The sequence below is a fragment of the Streptopelia decaocto genome (assembly GCF_964273445.1).
Source record: "Streptopelia decaocto genome assembly, chromosome: Z".
Taxonomy (NCBI): Eukaryota; Metazoa; Chordata; class Aves; order Columbiformes; family Columbidae; genus Streptopelia; species Streptopelia decaocto.
Genome location: NC_138657.1, coordinates 60,393,476 through 60,415,384, shown reverse-complemented (window position 1 = coordinate 60,415,384; position 21,909 = coordinate 60,393,476). Strand labels below are relative to the sequence as shown.

Genomic DNA, 21,909 nt, shown 5'->3' with positions numbered 1-21,909 from the left:
CAAGTCACTCATCAATACAATATGTTTTTGCTTATCTCATAAATACACTATGCTTACAGCTTCATATAACTGCTATTTATTAAAATATATGCATCTTACCCTGTGAAACAAATTCAACATCATCATAATTTTCTTCATTGTCTGGACTTCTGTAAATATGAAAAAGTGGACATGTGAAACCTATGAAGATGGTTTTGTGATTGCATTTTCATTCACCATTGTTCTGGTGCTTTTTTCCCTAGGTATTTTATACAAGGACTGGATAATCTCTTGGGCCCTATATGATACTTAAGTACCCATGAGATTCTCTAAATTGTTTTTCCTGACTGTGGCTTGTTTTTTTCACATGGAGACACATTGATCCTGAGTATAAAAGGATAAAATGAGCCAAAGGTGCTCAGATAGCATGGAAGAAAGTGTGGTGTGAAAAATAAAATAGGTAGATCAGCTGACTGACTGAAAAGAATCTGTTGGACTTCTTAATCATCTTCGCAGGTACAAGCTTCTTACACAATGCACAAGTGGAATGCCAGACTTTTGCTCAATGTTAAATGTAGCTCTAAGACTAGCTCCTTCACTTGTAGGGCCTGAAGTCTAAATAAGGGACAAGAGAAATGGTGATATAACTTTAGGCCAGGTAAAAGTTCTCTGATGTTGTTAGATTTAAAAGTGCTGTCAAACTGAGAAGCAAGAAACTGAGAATGTAACTAATAAAACATCAGGGACTTTTAACTTTATAATACCTTATAAGAGCTGAAAGAAAACTAGGACTGACAGTCATCATCAAGAAGAGTAATCAAAGAAAGGACTTGAAAGCAGAATGTGATGTTTTAAAATTGGCTTGGTGGAGAAAGCACCGAGACAGGGTGAAAGAAAATGTGTCAGGACCCAGGCATGCATTTTCAGCAGAAGGGAGAGTCCAGAGGACACAGAGGAATGAGAGAGCAGAAGGAAAATCGGCAGGTAAATTTCATGGGTCCATGAAGGCAGAGGGCACACTTGTCTCCCTAGCATTTGGCAAGAAGGTATCCAGGAAGGCTTCTGCCACCACTCAGTGCTGCAGCCAGGAGATGTGGTGGTGATGGCAGCTTCCTGGGGCCGCCCAGCCCCGTGGAGGACATTTCTCACAGCCAGGACACAGCAGCATGAGGCTGATGTTGTCACAGCACCTCTACCGACACAGTGTGCATGCTGACACACACCTCTCTAATGCCTAATATATTTTCCCTGTCTGCTGTTTACTGCTATTTGCAGCAACTGCTGACCAGAGAGCAGCTCATTATTCATTTGCAGCTTGTTTCCGGTCAGTTTTGACAATAAACCCCAGTGCTTTTAGCTCTTTATCACTATGAGGTTCCCCTGTTTTACGCAGCTCTTCGAAGAAGGATGAATAAAGGGGCCCCATATGCAGAAGAGACTTCTCAGTGTTATTGCAACAGGCCATGACGTGGCTCCTGCAGCAGTTTCACAACTACACTGAGCTCAGTACCTCTGGCTTGCAAAGCTGCTTCTTGGGGTATAGACTGATAGACCTGACCCTTCTGGCCCTGTACCCCCAGAAAAATGCAGCGGAGAACTTCAGTTATTGATAAAACTGATTTCCTACCTGTGCATGCATTCTTTGAACCCTTTTGGAGTAAAGAACCCAGCTGGGTGTCTGTTCCCTCCCCCCTCCACTTACCAATGGTGCAGAAAAAAAGTGTTGTTATAGATAAGACATTTTAGGGAAACAACTGAACGGATGGAAGGTTCAAGTTAAAATTAATTCCAAATAGGCCAAGGACAGGGTACGACAAGGAAAGTGGGGTGGGACCTCACTCCCCCAGAAACATGGGACACCTGCAGCCTTAATCTGCTGCTTCATGAGCAAAGTAATTGGCAGAAAAAGGTGGGAAAAAATGTGGGTGTTTACATTCACTTACGTTGTTTCAGAGCTGGGCTTGATGTTCCGGGGCGGCAGGCTGGGAGCTGATGAGGACTGCAGAGATGGGTGAGAGGCTGGTGGAGGAGGCGGAAACTGGGTGGCACAGTGTGGTGGAGGTACAGGTTGGGAGACAGCTGCTGAGGAGGGTGCTGTCTGTTTTGAACCTTCATCTTTAGGGCCTGAAAAAAGCAGAACAGTCTGTATTTATCTAGTAAACAGCTGAGAAAGAAGCTTTAGTGTTTACATGAAGAATTAGGATAAAATATCAGTACTGCACATACCCCAGAGTGAATATATTTTGTTCAACCTGCTTCTTAGATATATTTAGTGCCTTATCTTACTAGACTAGAGAGACACTGTCTAGAAGAATGTATTGTTTATAGAAGGCCTTGAAAAAGTCTTTGCTAAGGCATGAACAAGACAAAAAAACTCACCAGTTCATTCAGTATATAAACTCGTGTGCTTTAAAACTAAATCATCATTTGATTCTACAATTTGCTTGAAAAGAGCAGCTGCAGAGTTTCACATGAGCTCTGATACAGTCTTGCTGGAGTTTTCCTTGCTCAGAGACAGAGTTTCAAGGGAAGGGGTAAGAGAAGAAAAGATATTTTGGCATACAGGTCTCTGTGCATCCTCAAATACCTTCGTAACTTAAGTTGTAAAAGGCTGGACTTAATTTTTTAACAAGCCTATACTAGAAAAGTGGCAGTTTGAGAAGCTGCAAAGTAGCTACACCCTCAACAAACAGGTGCAACTTTAAGAACATGATAACACAATGCACCAGGCACAGAAGCCGTAGTTACGTGAGTGGGCTGCTGTGCATCTGTGCTGCTGAATTCATGCTCCATGTACAAGCCACAGCCAAACCGTAGTAACCATTGCTTTGAGAGTTCACTCTGAGAGAAGTTATTCAAAGCAACCAAATGAAATCACTGTTTGGATGCGACGATGTCAAACCTAGAATTTTATTTCAAGTATCGTAAGTGGATTAAAAGCTACCCAGAAAGAATTGTCCCCAGCTGACTGGAGGGAAGTCCGAAAAAATCTAAGGAAGAGGAGAGCAGAAGGAAAAAGCAAATTCACCGTTCAGTTAAAACCAATTACAACTGAAAAAAAGCCCTCTTGTCTTCTAGAAATTTTCTTCAAGTTCACACCTGTATGGTAGGGATCTTGTCAACAAAATCTTGTCAAGAAAAACAAACTTTGACTACATCGGAATAAAGTGACTTAGACACAGAACAATGACAAATATTTAGCAATGCTTAATATCAAGACTAAAAGTTAGAAAAAATTGCTGAAAGGGCTTTCTTTAGCTTCTTAGGAGTCTGAAATTCTGTCCTTGGGATAGGCAGGAGAAGGGGAATTGGTAACTATTAGAAGGACCCCAATCAAAGCAAAATTACCAAGTCTTGGCAGTTTTTCAGTTTACTAACACAGAACTCAAAAATTTCTGTATAAATTTGGCTTCATGGCTGATTGGAGCAACTTGTCAACATACCTGTCAACAACAGTGCATTTGAAACCTGTTAAGTTCCTCCATTACTTGAACAACAGTGAAAGTCCCAGTGCTCCTGATTTCACAGGTGAAGCCTGTTGTTTTTGTTAAGGAACTTTAATCTTGCAAAAGCAGACCCTTACAATTTATGATGTGCCAATATTAAAGTTGTATGGTATCACATATCTTTTTATTTGCATATCTTTTCATCACTTTATTCAAAAATATAACCCTAAAGTGAAATAATCCTTTCACTTTGTATTGAGGAGGTTACAGCAGGGTTAATGTGTGCCAGCTGCAGAGAGCCCAAAGAAGAGAGAGAATTATTAGAGGTCTAGAAAACACGAATTCCTGGAGATATTGAACAAATGGTGATTGTTTAGAAAAGTATGATAAGACTGAGGTAGAAAAAAATAAATACCTAAGTCTGTCAAAGAAGAAAGGGATTTTTTTTTTTTATTTCCATGGTGGAAAAGGCAAGAAATAATGTGCTTAAAGGCCAACATGATTTGTTAGAAGGCATAGTCTAATAATGTGGAATTTCCATGGTTTGAGGTCCATATTGAAAAAGCAGGAAAAACTGATGACAGGAACAAGTTCTTGTTGTTCTTACCCTACATATAAGGGTGGAACAAGCAACTTCTTTACGTTCCTTCCAATTCAATGACAACATCCTCTGTTTGTTGTCCTGTATTTTATAAGACAACACATTTAAAATACTTGCCCTTTTATTTGGCTAAAACTTGTCTTCCAGAAAGGTGGCATGCTTGTTTGAAGATGAGAGAAAGAATGTACCACTACAGAGTTTGTTTGGTTAAGTTTGCTCACTGATAAAATCTGCATCATATTGTTTTCTAAGTTCATCAGGCTTCAGGTTCTATTACTTTTATTTCCATCTTTGCTTACTGGATCGAAAGCCTTTTTATAACCACTGTTTTCTACCCATAAGGTATTGATACCAGTGAATGTAACCAGTAACCTTTTAAATATAATCTCAGAGATTTTTTTTTTTTTTTTCTATCTAGCTATTAATTTGTAGCTATTTCTGTAATCTCTCTAATCTTTACTGAATTTAAAAAAATCTGGCACTGGAACTCTACACAGCATACACTTGTCTGCTGCATGCAGTGATGACAATTACAAGTCGTTCTTCATTTGGCCGTATCTCTACTGATCACATCCAGAAGTTTTCAATATTTTCTCTGATCATTGTCCATTCTCCTGTTTTGGAAGCGCAGACACCTGAATATCGAGCTAAAGCCAATTAGCAAAGAGCTTTTATTCAAAAACTTTGTAACTATATGTAGATTCCTTAAGGGTAAAACTCCAGCAATGTAAGGTTACAGGCTAACAACAATTATATATTAGATTTTTCTGTCACATCATTGTTTTTACTCAGCTGTAGAGTTGTTTATGATGTCTAGATTTTTTCCCAAGGCATTACACTACTTTCACAGGTATGATTTACATTTCTTCATTCTACATGTATGTGAGCATTTGAATAAAGGAAACCTTTTGTTTAAATGAGCCAAGATTAGACATGATTGTGCTCCTGTTGTATTTGAGTCTTTCTGGACTGTGTGTTCGCATTTAACTCTTCACAGTCTTTATTAATCCACAGATTTTGTCAGCTATAATCTCTTACTGTTCTAGAATCCACAACAAAGATAGCACTGACAATCTAAACATGTATCTGCAGCTGAATCATTTTAAGCAGATTCTAACCAAAAAAAAGCAACCAGAACGTTTTGTTGTGTTTTAGTTTTTTCCCCACAAAAGCAATGTTAATTGATATCTCATTTTTTTGTGTGTGTTTTAAAAGGGAATTCTATATCAGTTTTTCCACGGTTATATTTATGTTGCCCTAACACAGTGTTGTGTACATGCACATCATGCATACATGCATTATGTCGTCATACAGTGTTACTTCTTTGTGACTAGTTTGTAGGACTAAAGTAAAAATTCTGCCTAAGTCTCTGGGCATAATACTTCTTCCATCCAATGCCTCTTGAAAGCCGAATCCAGGCAATAGGAAACTGAGCCAGGAAAGGATACCACATGCGTTTTAGACTAAGTGCTTATTTTTAAGTATAAGGGCAGAACAACCTGTCCCTTTTAACTTGTACACATTGTTAGAATCTAACAATAACTAAATGATCATGGAAACACTGCTTTTTTATTTTCTAACTGTTAGAACTGACTCTTTCCTGCCTTTAGAGTTGTAATTACCTACACTTACACTTACTGAGACTGATGTGAGTGTAAACTGTTTAAATTCTGATACCGAAAACAAGGGGATGAGCTGGGTAGGAAGGTGACATTCAGTATGAAAGAGCTGTTATTATCAGGCCTGTAGAGCCAAAGCTATCATAATGTTTCGGTAGTGTTTCGTTTCCTATTTTTTCATTTTGACTTCAGTTCCATTTTTTTATGTCTCTGAAGTACTTGGTACTCTGAGGACATGGAAAGGCTCTGTGATGGTAGTGGAACGGAAGTCAGCTCCAGATACTCAGAAAAAGAATCAAACTGAAACTACACCCTGACTTTGCACGCACTCAAGGCACTCTCATCACAGGAAACTGTGTTAAGGACCACTGTGTGGTGGCTTTGACCACTACAACCATAGTTTCCAAATAGCCCTATCTGTCTTCTTGGGACTCCCAGCTTTAACACTATGCCACCCTGAGGAAACAGATGCAGAAACTGAAGCCCTTCACAAAGAAATGAAATAACGGATGAAAAGGAATTAGTTCCTCAAAACCTCTGCAGCTGTACAGTGGCTAAGAGAAACTTGCCATAGCAATGTCCATTCAAAGTACCAAATATCCCAGTACATTGCTGCATGTGGTGTTAAACTTCTTTAATCATGCCAAGAGCTCCAGCACTTACAGCAGAAATGCACAGAAAACACTGCAAACACTTCTCTTGTGTTCTTAGGGAACTTTCTCAAACAACTTTCCTACATGCAGTGACCAACAGATCACTTACATTCTTGGAAAATGTTTATTTATCAGGAAGTTGAGGACACTGAAGTTGTCTTGATGTAAAACTTGTGACTTTGACCCTTCCCAATTTTGGCTTGTGAAAGAAAAATACTGATACCCCTTTAGTAAGTAACATAACATCTAGAGGTAGACCCCGTCTCCACTTCATAGAATCATAGAATCACTTCAGCTGGAAGAGGCCCTCAAGATCATCCACTTCAGCCATAACCTAACCAACTCTAGCACTAAACCTTGTCCCTAAGAACCTTGTCTAAACATCTTTTGAACACCTGCAGGGATGGTGACTCCACCACTTCCCTGGGCAGCCTGTTCCAATGCCTGACAACCCTTTCCATGAAGAATTTTTTTCCTAATATCCAATCTAAACCTCCCCTGGCACAACTTGAGGCCATTTCCTCTTGTCCTATCACTTGCTACTTGGGAGAAGAGACCAACACCCTCCATGCTACAACCTCCTTTCAGATAGTTGTAGACCACGATAAAGTCTCCCCTCGGCCTCTTTTTCTTCAGGTTGAACAGCCCCAGCTCCCTCAGCTGCTCCTCATCAGACTTGTGTTCCAGACCCCTCACCAGCTTTGTTGCCCTTCTCTGAACTCTCTCTAGTGCTTCAATGTCCTTCATGTCCAGATATTTTGTACTCAAGAATCTTGGGAGAAATCAACCTGCTTATAACAGTACTCTAGCATTTCAACACCTCTGCTGTGTGAACTCACAGAGAAAGAAGCAAAAAGTCCAAAATAAGTCCAGCTGTTTGAAACTCATGTACTCTATGTAGTAAAAAGCATGTTTAATGGCAGGGTGAGAAGAAGATATCCATTCTCACCTTGCTAAAATCTTCAGTGCTGTCCTGAGGTGCTATATTACTCTGTTCTGAGATTCTAGTACCAGAAATATGTGGCAAACTGAAGGGAAAACTCATCAGTGCCTGGAGTCCTTATTAGAGGAATACATGAAACAAGCATACTTGGTGGGATAGGATTCTGATAGGAAGCAGTACTTTGGCCAGGGCCAGGTCTCCCCAGTCCTTTTAAAAATCATAAAATAAATTGGTGTAATCTTTGAGTGTAATGTGGGCTCCTATACTGATTTAATCTGAAATGAAATGTTTCTATTTATCATGTCCCAAAATACTAGGGTATCTCACTGCTTGTCTGAGAGATTGGTGCACAGATGAAGAACAGTAACTCATTAACCTGAGGAGAAGAGAAGCAGTCAAAGAAAAAAGAAAAAAACCAAACCCAACACAAAACAAACAAACAACCCCTCCACAAACAAACAACTAAAACCAAGCAGACAGACAAAGACAAAACAAAACAACCCCACACACACATTTTTAGCACCCACACATGCAGCTCAGCCTCCATTGGCTGAAGATGTAAACCCTGCTGATCAATTCAACCTGTACTGCAACAGAATGCCATTACTTTGCACAAAGATTTTAGCTGGCAACAATGACAAATAATAATTTCAAGAATCTTCCTTGAAGCAGGAAACTATCCCCTCCTGGCAGAGTGTGGTCTGGCTTCAGCTATTGATTTGTCTCAAACCTTGGCTGGACTGCAGCAATAATGTATGCCTGTTCCCAAAGTCAATAGTGCTTAAAAAATCTGGTTAACTCAGAATAGCTGTATTGCATCTTATCAGGAACACACTCTCTTGCAAATGCGTTAATCTGGTCTCCAGTTTCTACACAGTCCAGACTTACCTGTAAGACTTAACTCTTAATTATGTTTAATTTACCAAGCTGTAGCATCTAAGCCATCCATTGACTTGACATAGAAATTTCTAGTCCAAGAATACATACTAAACAAAACTGAAACTGAACAGCAATGTGTATCACACTATCTGCAATTTCAGGTTCACCCTGATAACAGCTACTTCTCCATAAATACATAGTAACAGACATATGTAAAAAAGTCCCCACTATACAAGGCAGTCTCTTGCACATACAAGAGAAAAACTGTTTCTCTACTTTGTGTTCTAATAAGCAGTGCATCTCACTCTTTCTTTGGCCTAGAGTACAGTCTTTGGCAAGACCCTGTTCCCTTAAACACCTTATGCAGTGTGCTACTGATGAGGGTTCTTCCCCTCCTGCTTTTATTAATGTAAGTAAAATCTGACAATGGTCAGCTACTGTGAAGAGAATCCAAACATTCCACAGGAATGAATGGCTGGAATTTTAAAATTCTTAATGAATTTCTTTAGTCTTTATAAAAAAGGACTTCAGGATTTTTCAATCAGTTACATGGCCAAAAGTTTTGCATTTTGAAAGAAGCGTCCTTTTATAAAACAAAATTATTTTAAGCTACTCTGCAAGTGTAACATTTGTTTTCAGTTTTACTGCAAAACACTTCACTATTTCTGCATGCAAGATATGAGAAGCTTTCCGGGTTTTACAGGTTTGCTAAGAACTTGCAACAACATCTGCAGCAGCTGATCACCCACTTTCTACTTTATTCATAGCTTGCAGAGAGCTCTTGCTGTTCTGCTTCCCTAATCTGCATATTCATTTAGATACAAGCCATGGTCTCAGGTTTCACAATTACGCTGCTTCAAGCTGCTCAAAGTAAGCAGGTAAACTTACAACGTTAGTGAAACTCTGTGCTTTTGATCATGCTGTTGTTAGATATACCATAACAACAGAGCCTCAATGATTATTTAAGACACGGATCACACTTTGAAAACTATTGCCCTACTTGAGCCCAGACCCCCCTTTAAGAAATGCCCGAGTACAATATTTTTGTTGTTTCCTCCTTCTTTATTCTCCTCATTTCTCCTGAGTCTACTTCCAGTTAGATCATGAAGCTGCTTTTTCAGCTTTGTACAAAGGTAATCACCTCCAAAAAAAGGGGAAATTTTGAAAACAGAGACCTAGTGCTGGTCTCCATCCATTTTAAGACCATTTTGCTGGTTGTTGCTCATACACCATGATCAGAACAGGTAGAGAATTTGTCATTTTTCAAGCAGAACTTCTTATTAATCTCAATTAGGAAATCATGTTTTCAGAGCAAATGCACTGACTACCTCAAGGTTATTTCACATAACACCCATTCAGTGCCTTACATTCTCAAAGTGACATAGAGATGACATATTAAATCCCAGGCACATACCTGGTGGAGGGGTTTTCCCATTCAGTGTCAGAATGTAGAGGCAAAAAGATGAAGGATAAACAATACACAAAAGTGAGCATCTAAATCTACATTTAAGGCTCACAGCTGAAAAGTATTAAGCACACACATAATCTTACTTCCGAAAGAAAACCTACAGGTTTCATCCAAAGTACTATGGTACATAAAGGCTCATGGGACTGAGACTTATATCATGACTAAATATGAGGTTCAGAATGCTTTGTCTGGGCAGTGCTGACTGGCATGAAGAAAATAATTTCAAATTACAGATATGCAAACGTGCACAGAAGCCTATTCTTATCTAAAGAGGATCACAAAATTAATTCCCAATTGAAGTATAGGTGAAACTTTTCATTTTCTAATGAAAATGATTTTTTTTTTTTTAATAAGAAATATTTATGAACCTGATCCAGGTAATTTTATAATGCATGGTATTATTTCATATGCAAGAAGAAAGAACAGCAATTGGTAGTATTCAGTGATGGAGGACATGTAAGATAGCAATAGCTGAAAATAAATCTTTAGTAAATCATATATATTTGAAAGATAAGGCCAAAGAAAATATATATGATACAAAGGCAAACAAAAGAAAATATACTGGAAGAAATGTACTTAAATGTGACTGTTTTTCCCAAACCAACAAAATGGTGATGGAGATGATAATTTCATAAACCTATTCTTCAATCTGAGAAATAGTTACATCATACATAGCATGCAACTCAAGTTAAAAATTTATCATTAGGGTATAAAGACTGGTATATAAAATGTTAGTTGCATAAAAGTTTCCATCCATTGAATTTTTTTTTGCTTCAAATAGTCAGTTTTGTTCATTTTCTCTTCAGGATCTTCAAAAAAGGAACATCGTTGTTCCAATGTGCACATTTTAGGAGGGTTCTATTTTGAGTGAAAACCGATCCATTAATAAAATAAAACTTTTAGGATACAATTGTTACTATACTGTTTCAAAAGCTTCCTAACATTTTTACTGTGAAAAGCTCAATATTTTGTTTATCTCTATTAGTACTGAATATTTAATTTAATATTTAATAATTAAGATCAAAGCTTTCAGGAACAACTGGGCTGTTTCCTATAATGAACTATTTGGATGACTAACTTAATTAGTCAGCTTAATAACTTGTGCATTGTTATCCATGTAATGCAGCCAAAAGAGAAAGGTTCATTAAAACTGTTTCTTCCTCTGAACCAAATAGGTCTAGGAAATAAAAAGATAGAAATACTTGTTCCTGTATTGTACATATTTTGTCAAATTGAAGCACTACACATACCACATAGTTTTACTTCTGTGAGCCACTAAGAAAATATTATTTAAACTATAAAGAGAAATTCAGACTTCCCAGCTCAAAGAGAAAGTACATGCTAAACATTCTTGTAAGTATGAGTAAATAGACTACAAAGCAATTTTTTGGAGCTAGCGAAACATGAGATCTTTAAGGTTCAAGATGCATTCTTCAATAATGGTACCAGCAACATGTCCAGAACTTCATCACCACAATATTTTTGCATATTTGGTAAAAAAGCTGTGTTAGTTTGTTTGTTTTGTTTTGTTTTCTGGGTTTACTAGAAAGCTGCCTATAAAGCAATGTGATATGCTGGATACATTTCTTTGCTACCATTAGTTGCAAAGTAGATTTTCAGCAACATACATATCAAGTTAAAGAATGGGAAACCTTCAGCCAGTTCGTATCATTCTTATTGAGAGCTAAATGTAAATTATTAATATAATTTATATTTGCATTATTTTCTAGGATATGGACAGGCTTCAGAATACTTACAGCTTTGGAACACCAGAGCTGGTTGTGTACTGTCATACATGTAATGCAAACAAATGATGAAAGTTCATCAAAAGTGTTTCTTCATGTGCATCAAAACAAGTGTAGGAAATAACAAAATTTCAAAAACTAAAACAACGTAACATAAATAAGCAGAGAGAATTATTCAGTTCCATCAGTTTTACTGTTTGTATCTCTAGCAGTTTCCTATCTGTCACCTTCCTTCATAACTGTCTTTTTTTTCACCTCCTTACAATTCTCATTTCTAACTAGTGTTCTGAACATTCCTTCACAAAGATTCCTTTTGTATGTGGTGCAAGCCCAGAGACATTGGGTTAAACTCATCCAGCACTGAACCTGCTGTAGGGTGGACACTAGATTCTAATACAGTATAACATGTCATGTGTTTCACTCAGTTCTTTGCAGAAGCCCAGGCCTATTGATAGAATATATCTGGCATATACTGTGATTCTAACCACAAGTAGCCTTGAAACAATTCAAACTGCATGTCAACATGTATTTGGAATTGCTAGTAAGTGATTGTTTAGGTTTACTCAGCAAAATTATCAGATGCATTCACGTGGTTTATTTTAAGAGTCCTAAGTTCTGCACCTCAGGTTCTGAAGTCTCTCCTCAGGGATGGCTGTAGCTGACACAATGGGATTTAGCCTAGTCATCTGCAGGTATGGTTGACTCAAGAATCCATACCTAGACCACCAGTGTATGCATGAGAAAAACCACAGAATCACAGAATGTCACGGATTGGAAGGGACCTTGAAAGATCATCTAATCCTATCCCCCTGCTGGAGCAGGAACACCTAGATGAGGTTACACAGGAAGGTGTCCAGACCGGTTTTGAATTTCTCGAGAGAAGGAAACTCCACAACCCCCCTGGGCAGCCTGTTCCAGTGTTCTGTCACCCTCACTGAGAAGAAGTTTCCTCTCATATTGAAGTAGAACCTCTTGTGTTCCACCTTGTACCCATTGCCCGTTGTCCTATCCTTGGTTGTCACCAAGAAGAGCCTGGCTCCATCCTCATGAACCTCACCCTTTACATATTTATAAACATTAATGAAGTCACCCCTCAGTCTCCTCTTCTCCAAGCTAAAGAGACCCAGCTCCCTCAGCCTTTCCTCGTAAGGGAGATGCTCCACTCCCTTAATCATCTTTGTTGCCCTGTGCTGAACTCTCTCAAGCAGTTCCCTGTCCTTCTTGAACTGAACGGCCCAGAACTGGACACAATATTCCAGATGCGGTCTCATCAGGGCAGAGTAGAAGGGGAAGAGAACCTCTCTCGACCTACTAACCACCCCCCTTCTAATACACCCCAGGATGCCATTGGCCTTCCTAGTCACAAGGGCACAGTGCTAGCTCATGGTCATCCTGCTGTCCACCAGGACCCGCAGGTCCCTTTCCCCTGCACTGCTGTCTAATAGATTGTTCTCCAACTCATGTTGGAACCTGGGGTTGTTCCTACCCAGATGCAAGACTCTACACTAGCCCTTGTTATATTTCATTAAATTTTTCTCCACCCAACTCTCCAGCCTGCCCAGGTCTCTGGATGGCAGCACAGCCTTCTGGTGTGTCAGCCACTCCTCCCTGTTTGGTCTCACCAGCAAACTTGCTGACAGTGCACTCTATTCCCTCATCCAAGTCATTGATGAGTATATTGAATAGTACTGGTCCCAGTACCGACCCCTGAGGCACTCCACCAGATACAGGCCTCCAACTGAACTCTGCCTCATTGACCACAACTTTCTGGCTTCTTTCCTTCAGCCAGTTCACAGTCCACCTCACTACCTGGTTGTCCAGACCACACTTCCTCAGTTTATCTGTGAGGATGCTTTGGGAGACTGTGTCAAATGCTTTACTGAAATCAAGATAGACCACATCCACTGCTTTGCCATCATCTGTCCACCTGGTTATGTCCTAATAAAAGGCGATGAGGTTGGTTAAGAATGACTTCCCCCTTGGTGAAGCCATGTTGACTGCCCCTAATGACCCTCTTATCCTTGATATGCCTTGAAATGGCACCAAGGATAAATTGTTCCATCACCTTTCCAGGGGTGGAGATGAGGCTGACTGGTGTATAGTTACCCGGGTCCTCCTTCCTGCCCCTTTTGAAGACTGAAGTGACATTTGCATTCCTCCAGTCCTCAGGCACCTCTTCCATTTCTCATAACATAGCAAAGATGATGGAGAGTGGCCTAGCACTGACTTCAGCCAGCTTCCTCAGCACCCGTAGGTGCATTCCATCTGGACCTATGGATTTATGGATGTCCAGATTGCTTAATTGCTCCCTAACCCAGTCCTCATCAATGGAGGCAAACTCCTCCATTGTCCTGCCTTCCTCTGGGGCCTCAGGGGTACAAGGTTTCTCAGGGCACCCTCTGGCAGTGTAGACAGAGACAAAGAAGGCATTCAGTAACTCTGCCTTCTCTGTATCTTCTGCCACCAGAGCACCCACCTCATTCATCAGTGGGCCTGCATTGCCTCTGGTGTTAGTTTTATCTGCCATGTATTTGAAGAAGCTCTTTCTGTTGTCCTTGACCCCTCTCACAAGGCTTAATTCTAAGGAGGACTTAACTTTCCTAGTTGCCTCCCTACATCCTTTGACAACAGCCTTATATTCCTCCTGAGTGACCAGCTCCTCCTTCCATGATCTATAAGCTCTCCTCTTCCACTTGAGTTTGCCCAGCAGTTCCCTGTTTAACCAAGTAGGTCCTCTGCCTCCCTTCCTTGACTTCCTATGTGTCGGGATGCTCTGATCTTGAGCTTGGAAGAAGGAGTCCATGAATGCTAACAAACTATCATGGGCCCCTTTACCTTCAAGTACCCTTTCCCACAGGATTTCCCTTAGCAATTGCTTGAAAATGCCAAAGTTTGCCCTACTGAAGTCCAGGGTTGTGATTCTGATTGGTATTCTATTCCTGCCACATGAGATCCTGAACTTCACCATCTTGTGGTTGCTACAGACAAGGCAACCCTCAACATTTGCTGCTTCAAACAGACCCTCTTTGTTAGTGAGGATCAGGTCCAGCAGTGCACCCCTCCTAGTTGGCTCCTCCACCATTTGCATCATCAGTTCACTGGAGGAACCAGAAGACTGTGGCTGGCTGGCTGAGTAGCCCTTCCAGCAAACATGAGGGTAGTTAAAATTCCCCACAACAACCAGGGCCTGTAATTGTGAGGCTGCTCTCAGTTGCCTGTAGAAGGCCTCATCAACTTCTTCACCCTGATCTGGTGGCCTGTAATAGACACCCACAACAGTATCACCCCTGCCAGCCTGCCCCTTAATTCTCACCCATAGACTCTCAACTCGTTCCTCATCAGCCCCTGGACAATCCTCAACACAGTGAGTACTCCACCACCAACTCCACCACCTTGCCTTGCTGGCCTGTCTTTCCTGAAAAGAACATAGCCATCCATGACCACATTCCAGTCATGTGAACTGTCCCACCATGTTTCTGTAACTGCCAGCAGATCATAATCTCCTGACTGAACACAGGTTTCTAACTCCTCCTGTTTATTCCCCATGCTGCGTGCATTGGTGTACAGGCATTTCAGGGAGCAAGCTAAGCACACTGATTTCACCCTAGGGGGATGGGAGGCCTCCCAGTCTTCATCAACTCTAGAGCGCTGGCCCACTTGTGCGAGCCCAGCTAAACCTCCATCCCCCTTCAAATCTAGTTTAAAGCTGAGCGTTAAAGTTTAAATGAGCCCTGCTAATTCCTGTCCCAGCATCCTTTTGCCCCAGTAAGATAAATCTTTTGCATGTATCACTGTCTGGACTGGTGTCTTATAAAACCAGTCAGTATCAAAAATCCAAAGCCCTGCCTGTAGCATCAGTCTTGTAGCCAATCATTTATGGACTTAATTCTTCTATTCCATCCCACGTCGACACCCAAAAATGGAAGGAGAGAAGAGAAAATAACTTGTTCCCCAGGCTCTTCCACCAACCATCCCAAGGCCTTGAAATCTTTCTTCATTCCTCTCAAACTACGGGATGCAACTTCCTCTCTACCTGTCTGGAAGATCAGCAGTGGGTAGTAGTCTGTTGGGTGCACCAAGGTGGGGAGTGTCCTGGTGATGACCCTGATCCGAACTCCTGGTAGACTACATACTTCCCTGTGATGAGGATCAACTCTGCATATTAGGCCCTCTGTCCCTCTCAGAAGGGAATCGCCTACTACAATTACCCTTCTTTCTTTCTTATTGGAGGCAGTCTCCAGGTGTCAAGGCAAGTGCCTCTTCCTATGTGACTTTGTAGGTTAAAAATATATTTCTGTGCATCCATACTATGATATAACAACCCCTACTGTACTGTTAATTTTACTACAGTCAGATCATCTGGAAGGAAACAAGTGTGCCACATGAGACCGAGCAAACAAAAATGGAGATCTTTAGGGGAAGATCTATGAATGTGCCAATTGCAGAAGCTATGACAATTCACAGCTGAGAACTGTTCTCTGGTGGCTTGTTGAAAGATATGTTTTATTCCTTTATAACTAAATATACACATTGAGTTATTTGAAAGATATTGCAGAGTGTTGTAGCTAAGGAAATAATCAATGGTAATGAATTTACATACTAATTTGCAATGTTGGGTTTTTTTCACTTTTGCTTTCTAATGCACAACAAGATCAAGTTGTACCCAGAACAATTTTCTGCAGGAAAATACTAAACGTTTGTTTCCCTCAAGTCTTATTTTATCTATAACTTGGATTAGCTTTATCGATTTCCTTAGGCAGATAAATAACTTGTCTCATTCATACTTTTATCTGCATGGTTGCATTCATTTTTGAATTGCAGTGATTTATCTTTTTCAGTACTGTAAGCCATACTGGCAGTTTCGTTTGTAGTCTTGTCCACATATTTTAGCAGAATTATATGGTGACTCCTTGACCAGTTAAAGTTAATGTTTCAAAAACTTCAGTGTGCCAGGGTTTCCTCATAGCATTAATATTCTTTGCTGTGGAGGCTCTTCAAAAATCTGAAAAAAAATTATCTCTTGACTGAAGAAGACCGAAAGCATATATCCACTCTTCACTTTTAAAAAAATTCAGTCTTAATGCATATTCTATAATTATTGTGGATGTAATTATAGCTGGAGAATGAAGATGTGAGCAAAAAGATCGAGGGAAATTTAATTCAACTGGTATTTTGGAACTGACAGGTTGAACTATTGAAAGATGGCCAAAGAAATAATATTGAAATTATGATGAATTTAAACTTCTTTTTTGAAACTGATCTTATACTAATCCCATGAGCGAGACAACTCGTTCAGGGTCAGAACCACACTGTCATTGCATGTGTAACTTGTACCAAATAATGTGCAGTGTGTGAGATTTCTTATGTTGCGGTCTGATTTTCATGACAAAAGCACAAGTTTGACTACATTTCAGCTAAGTATTGTTCTTAATTTATAGGAACTTCAACAATTGATTTTCCTTTTTCTCAGAGTTGCAAAATATTTCAGTATAATGCTGCTGAAAGAAGAATCATTTGGGTTCTCTCACTTTCAGAGAAGAAGAGAGAGGAATGGCCTTAAATGAATGCTGAAGAGCTTTTACATTCTTTTCTACTAAAGTCTACATACAACTACTCGTCCATATTTTGCAGTTGCTTCAAGCAGATCCTGCAAAGTTAATTTCTTGGCAGATCTATATGATCATAATTTCAACTCACTTCCACAGTTTTCATGTAAATGCATAGGTGACCAAAAACAATATACATCAACATCATTAAATCTAATAAATGACTAGTTAAAAATCCTTGCAGGTCTTCACATCCCCACAACTAGTCTATCTTCAGTACATTTCTGATCTTGCTTAAAATGTAATGTTTTAGCTCTGTATAGCAAAAGGCAGGCATTGTGTTGCACGTAATTATCGTGCTATTCTGAAATTATAATTTTGACACTTTCTTGAGCTGTACAGGTTTTTATGGCATGCTGTAGCTCACCTGTGGAAACAGAGGTATCACATCTTTACACACAGCTACCTCCACCACACCCAGGAGCGGTGTTGTTTGATATTGTCACCTACTTTTAGTTTAATCTGAGTTAGAAACAGATGATGTGGTTCAAGTTTTAGTTATATTTATCCCCTTGCACCTTAATACTGAGCTGTTGTGTAACTTTATCCAGTTGAGCACTGAGGTAAAAAAAGAAAACCTACATTGACCTTTTAAGTTGAGATTCTGCAGTAAACAGCAGTGACATCCTGTGATAAAAAAAAAATACCCTGTTCTTTATAACTTTGAAAGCTGCTCTTTCATCTTGCTGTCAAGCAAGAACAACAACTGCCTGGTTCTAAGGAGCCTTGCAAAGACAGTTGAGACATCTGCCACCCTCAAGAGTGGTGCTTGATCGTTAATTAATTTGCCAACAGGGTGTTCTGATAACTTTGACAATGCACTTCAAGTTCTAATTCCTCCTTTCGCTCTAGTTGTTTGTCCCAACTCAAATAGCCATGTGTGAGTACACAATCCATTGCAGAACAGAACCTCAGCGAAGACTGCAGACACAACCATAACCTGAATTACAAATAATAAGAATTTTCTTACATATTATTTTCTGTTAGATTCAATAGAGTTTCCTTTTGTTTCTTCCAGTACAACTCAAAATACTCTCCCTAGCTGAAGGCCCAGTGTTGATCATTCATGAGGTGTTCAGAGGTGTGTAGAGCACCAGGACTCTGAGCCTTCAACTGACTTTATGTGGGTGGCCATCTGTACGTGCACAATCCCGCTGATCGTCAGCCCAGGTGCACTTCTCCCCTGAAAGCAGCAGTACAGTTATGACCTCACATGGAAAACTTTCAGCAAAATGGCTTTGTTGCTCTTATTTTTTTTTTTTTCTAACAAAGCCCTGTTTGCACTTTGTGTGTTTATTACAGAACAGTATTGTTAGTATTATTTTCTGAATCGAGAAAGCATGTGCATCTCATTGATTCTGAGCTGATGTAAATATAATTGACTCTAAGGGAAAATTACTGTAATGGGACGTAACACAGGAATTTACTAGAGCACCCTGTATTCACATGTCCAGACAGGAATTTCTTTAAGCCTGCCTTTACTGGAAAATAGTGACGCATAAATAGTCAGACTTTCCTCAGCACAACACTTGTATATACAGAACTTTTATTGTGAAAAGTTTTTCAGGACCAGGTGAAAATTTCTAGTCAAAAGCAAGGCCAACACCAGAACAACATCCCTTAGTTTTAATGTAGTCATGGTGGACAGTTTAAATCCTTCTCCCACACATGACTAAGACTGCTACATCTAAGGTGAGCCCTTCAGCCTCTAACATTTAAAGTTATTTCATGTGCAGTAATTACAAAAAAAAACCAGCAAAACAGATTTCAGAGGAAGAGACAGCAACCAAAGAAAAACAGGTGAATTAATACTTCTGGGAAAGTCAAGTTCAAACTCATTATTTAAATCAGGTAATATGAGGTTTTCGGCACCTCAGGCACAAGCCTCTGGCACAAGTATAACAGCCACCATGTGTGCAGCTTTTCTTTTCTCAAACGCTGACCCAAAACCTAGCTTTTGCCCTAGTGCAGATCAAAATCCCCAAGGTTAGGCCTCAGAAAGCTTTGCTGGATGGGAAAACCATTTCCATTTGCTTGTTCTTCTTTTTACTTAGCACCCGAATCACAGCAGCGAACTAGGCAACTATGGCAAGCTCCTGTTTATCAAAGTAATGAGCCGGAAGAATTTGTGCTGTGGGGGTGGCATCTTCCTGGCATGACTTTGATTCTTGAAATGACGGTTAAAGACAGAAAATAATTCAGTTTAACTGCCTTTCCAAGGCAGATATGTTTTGTCATTCGAGTTTAATGTTCCAAGAAACTCAGGAGTGATGAATAGCTTTGTTGAGATGAAAAGGTGTTTGTTCAAGATTCACTCTAGAATACCTGGTCTCTCCACCAGAATTGTTCTGTGAAGAATTCAAGTCACAAATTAATTAATTAAAGCCAATCAGAACATCAAGGTCTATGTGCCAGCTCTACAGGGGAAGGCTGCAGTTCAGGGCCACTACAAACAGCTTCGTATTAACGTTGTTCCTACATATTTCAGTCTTGCTGTGACCCAAAGACTGTGAAGCACATAAGTTAATGTCAGGCCATTTAGTTCTATTAATGTTTTCTGCAATGTGTTTGGAAGACAACCTATGCCACTGCACTGGGCAGCTACATCCTTAGCTTGTGTTCCCCGTGTAACTCATCCAGACTGGTGGCTAGGGTAGTGCTGGGTAGTGACAAATGAAGATCCTTCTTCTAGCAAATGTTCTGGTATTATCCTTGCAGCCTTATTCACAATATGCATTTTAAATGCACAGGATGAAAATTTCTAACCCTCAGGTTTAAAAAGAGGATGAAGGAATGCTTTGTATCTATAAATGCATGGGAACCAGAAAAAACAAACAAACAAACAAACAAACAAACAAACAAACAAAACCCAAATGAACAAAAAACCCACAAAAAACCAACAAATTAAGAAGCAAAATGATTCCTCTACTAATTACTTTAAAAATCTATTTTAAAGAAGAACTAATTGCAGTTTGGGGTGTTTCCAGCCTCTTTTAGGACTTCTCAGAGTTCTAGCTAGATAGAACTAGATTAAACTTTGTTCAATCAAAATATTTGCTGCTGTCATTTGCTGAAAACTCTGTCTTTCCTACTTGAGGCTGCTCTGGGCACTCCAGTAAAGCCAGCAATATTGATCAGTGTTCTATGGAGAAGGGGCAGCTGCTGCTCAGACTGTTGTAAATTGTTAAGTTTCTTTTAAAGAGATACACAAATTTACACCATTTGAGGATCTGGCCCTGATCATGGAGTTGTGAAAACATTTCCACTACTGTAAGGTAGTACAGGAAAAGTAGAATGTAGCAGTGGACAAGAAACTACATTTTATGTTACTGATGCACTCTTATTTTTTGAGTGGAATGAATAATAACAGAACTTGTAGTTGCATGCATGCTATGCTCTTAGTGTGGCTTTTTGTCATTAGAGAAAGTCAGCTCTGAGATTTTTCATCAGTTCATAACCCCTTTGAATGCCTTCTCTCTCATGAAGACCAGTCTTTTGTGCATTCAGACCTGCTAAAGCACAAGCCATACTGTATTCTAAATACAGAAGACACAATGACAAATTTTGTATCAATTAAATTACTTGAATGTACGTAATGTACTGCACATGCACTGTGTGAAATTATTCAGAGCATCTATCATGAGCTACATTAGGCATCTAACTTTAATGCTCTGAATCAAACCGTTGGGCATCTCCCTTTCCCACTGATTACACTGAAAATTTAAGAGTAAGTTTGATCTATTTAATTAAATCTAAGAGAGAAGGCTAAGGCAGACCAACATAGGTGAAATGCCCCTCATTATCAGAAATTATTAGTTGTGTGTATCCTCTGACACAATACATTGCAGGACGCAACTGGTTAAAATTACTTGAGCTAAAAAAATATGCAAGCTTTGTATACATTCTTTGCTTCCAGAGCTCAATGTAGACAACAGTGCATTAAGAAACAAACAAACAAAACCCCAAAACAAACACAAAAATCCAAAATCCAACATAAAAATGTCACACCATTATAAATGTTTATTTCTGACTTTATTTCTCTCATGTACCAAGATCAAGAACAACTTTCCTTTAGGCCAATACATCTTAAAACTTTCATTTTAATATATGATCAGAATTTCCACGGCAATCATAGTTCCTAGCACCCAGTGCTACAAGAAAAAAGAGAAAGACTCCTTCAGCTATTATACTATAAAACTTGTAACAGAAACGTGTCAATTGGTGTAGTGGCTGATTTTAACTTTTCAGATTTGTCAAAATGTGCCAAAAAACTTTGCAGGAAAACCCTAATCCAAAATTTTGAAATAGAGGTGATTTAAGGGAGAATTAAGGACATTCAGAACCTCCACAAAACTGACTTCTCCTTCAAAGAGGTTACAGTCGATTTGTGGGTCTAAGTCTAAGAAATCACATTTTTACATGAGAATTTCAAGGGCATATTTTGAGTGCCTCAGAAACAGCCTATATCGTTGCTTAAACTTGTCTTATGTGGTGAAAAGAACCTGTTGAGGCAACCCCCTTTGCAGGATTAGTGTCACAGCAATTTTTTTTTTTCACAGGGTTTCTGTCCTCCCAGATATTTTATATGTGTTCACAGAAACTCCCATCACACGCACAAGACCATCTCAAATTTTACATCAATCTAGTCTGGATTACGACCATCAGAAAGTTCAGAGGCTTAGTTCTTCACAAAAACAGTGAAGCAGAGCCTCAGGTGCTATTGAGTCTGCCACACTACTGAAATCATGCAAACATAGCAGGAAATACTAAGTCCATGCTTTTGGAGTCTGGATTCAGATCTGGATAAAAAATTGATGCAGCTCCACATAGGAACATGGATTCTGTAATTTTTCATAGTGTTTACCTTTCTAAACAAGCTTTAAAATACATTAATTTATAGGGTCACACTATGATTAGTCATTGTGAAAGGTAAAAAAAAAAAAAAAAAGAAGTGATTACTACAGGTTGTA

At 39.4% G+C, this 21,909-nt stretch overlaps 1 protein-coding gene across 5 annotated transcripts in view; it reads right to left on the bottom strand.

Moving 5' to 3' along the window:
* FYB1 (FYN binding protein 1) overlaps positions 1-21,909 on the bottom strand; it is a 70,344-nt gene that overhangs the window by 24,663 nt on the left and 23,772 nt on the right. For all 5 annotated transcript variants that reach the window (XM_082074424.1, XM_082074426.1, XM_082074427.1 and 2 more), the window contains exons 3-4: positions 1,923-2,103; positions 100-149 (exon numbers count right to left, since the gene is read on the bottom strand). In XM_082074424.1, coding sequence (XP_081930550.1) covers positions 100-149; positions 1,923-2,103 — 231 coding nt within the window. The remainder of the gene's footprint in view (positions 1-99; positions 150-1,922; positions 2,104-21,909) is intronic.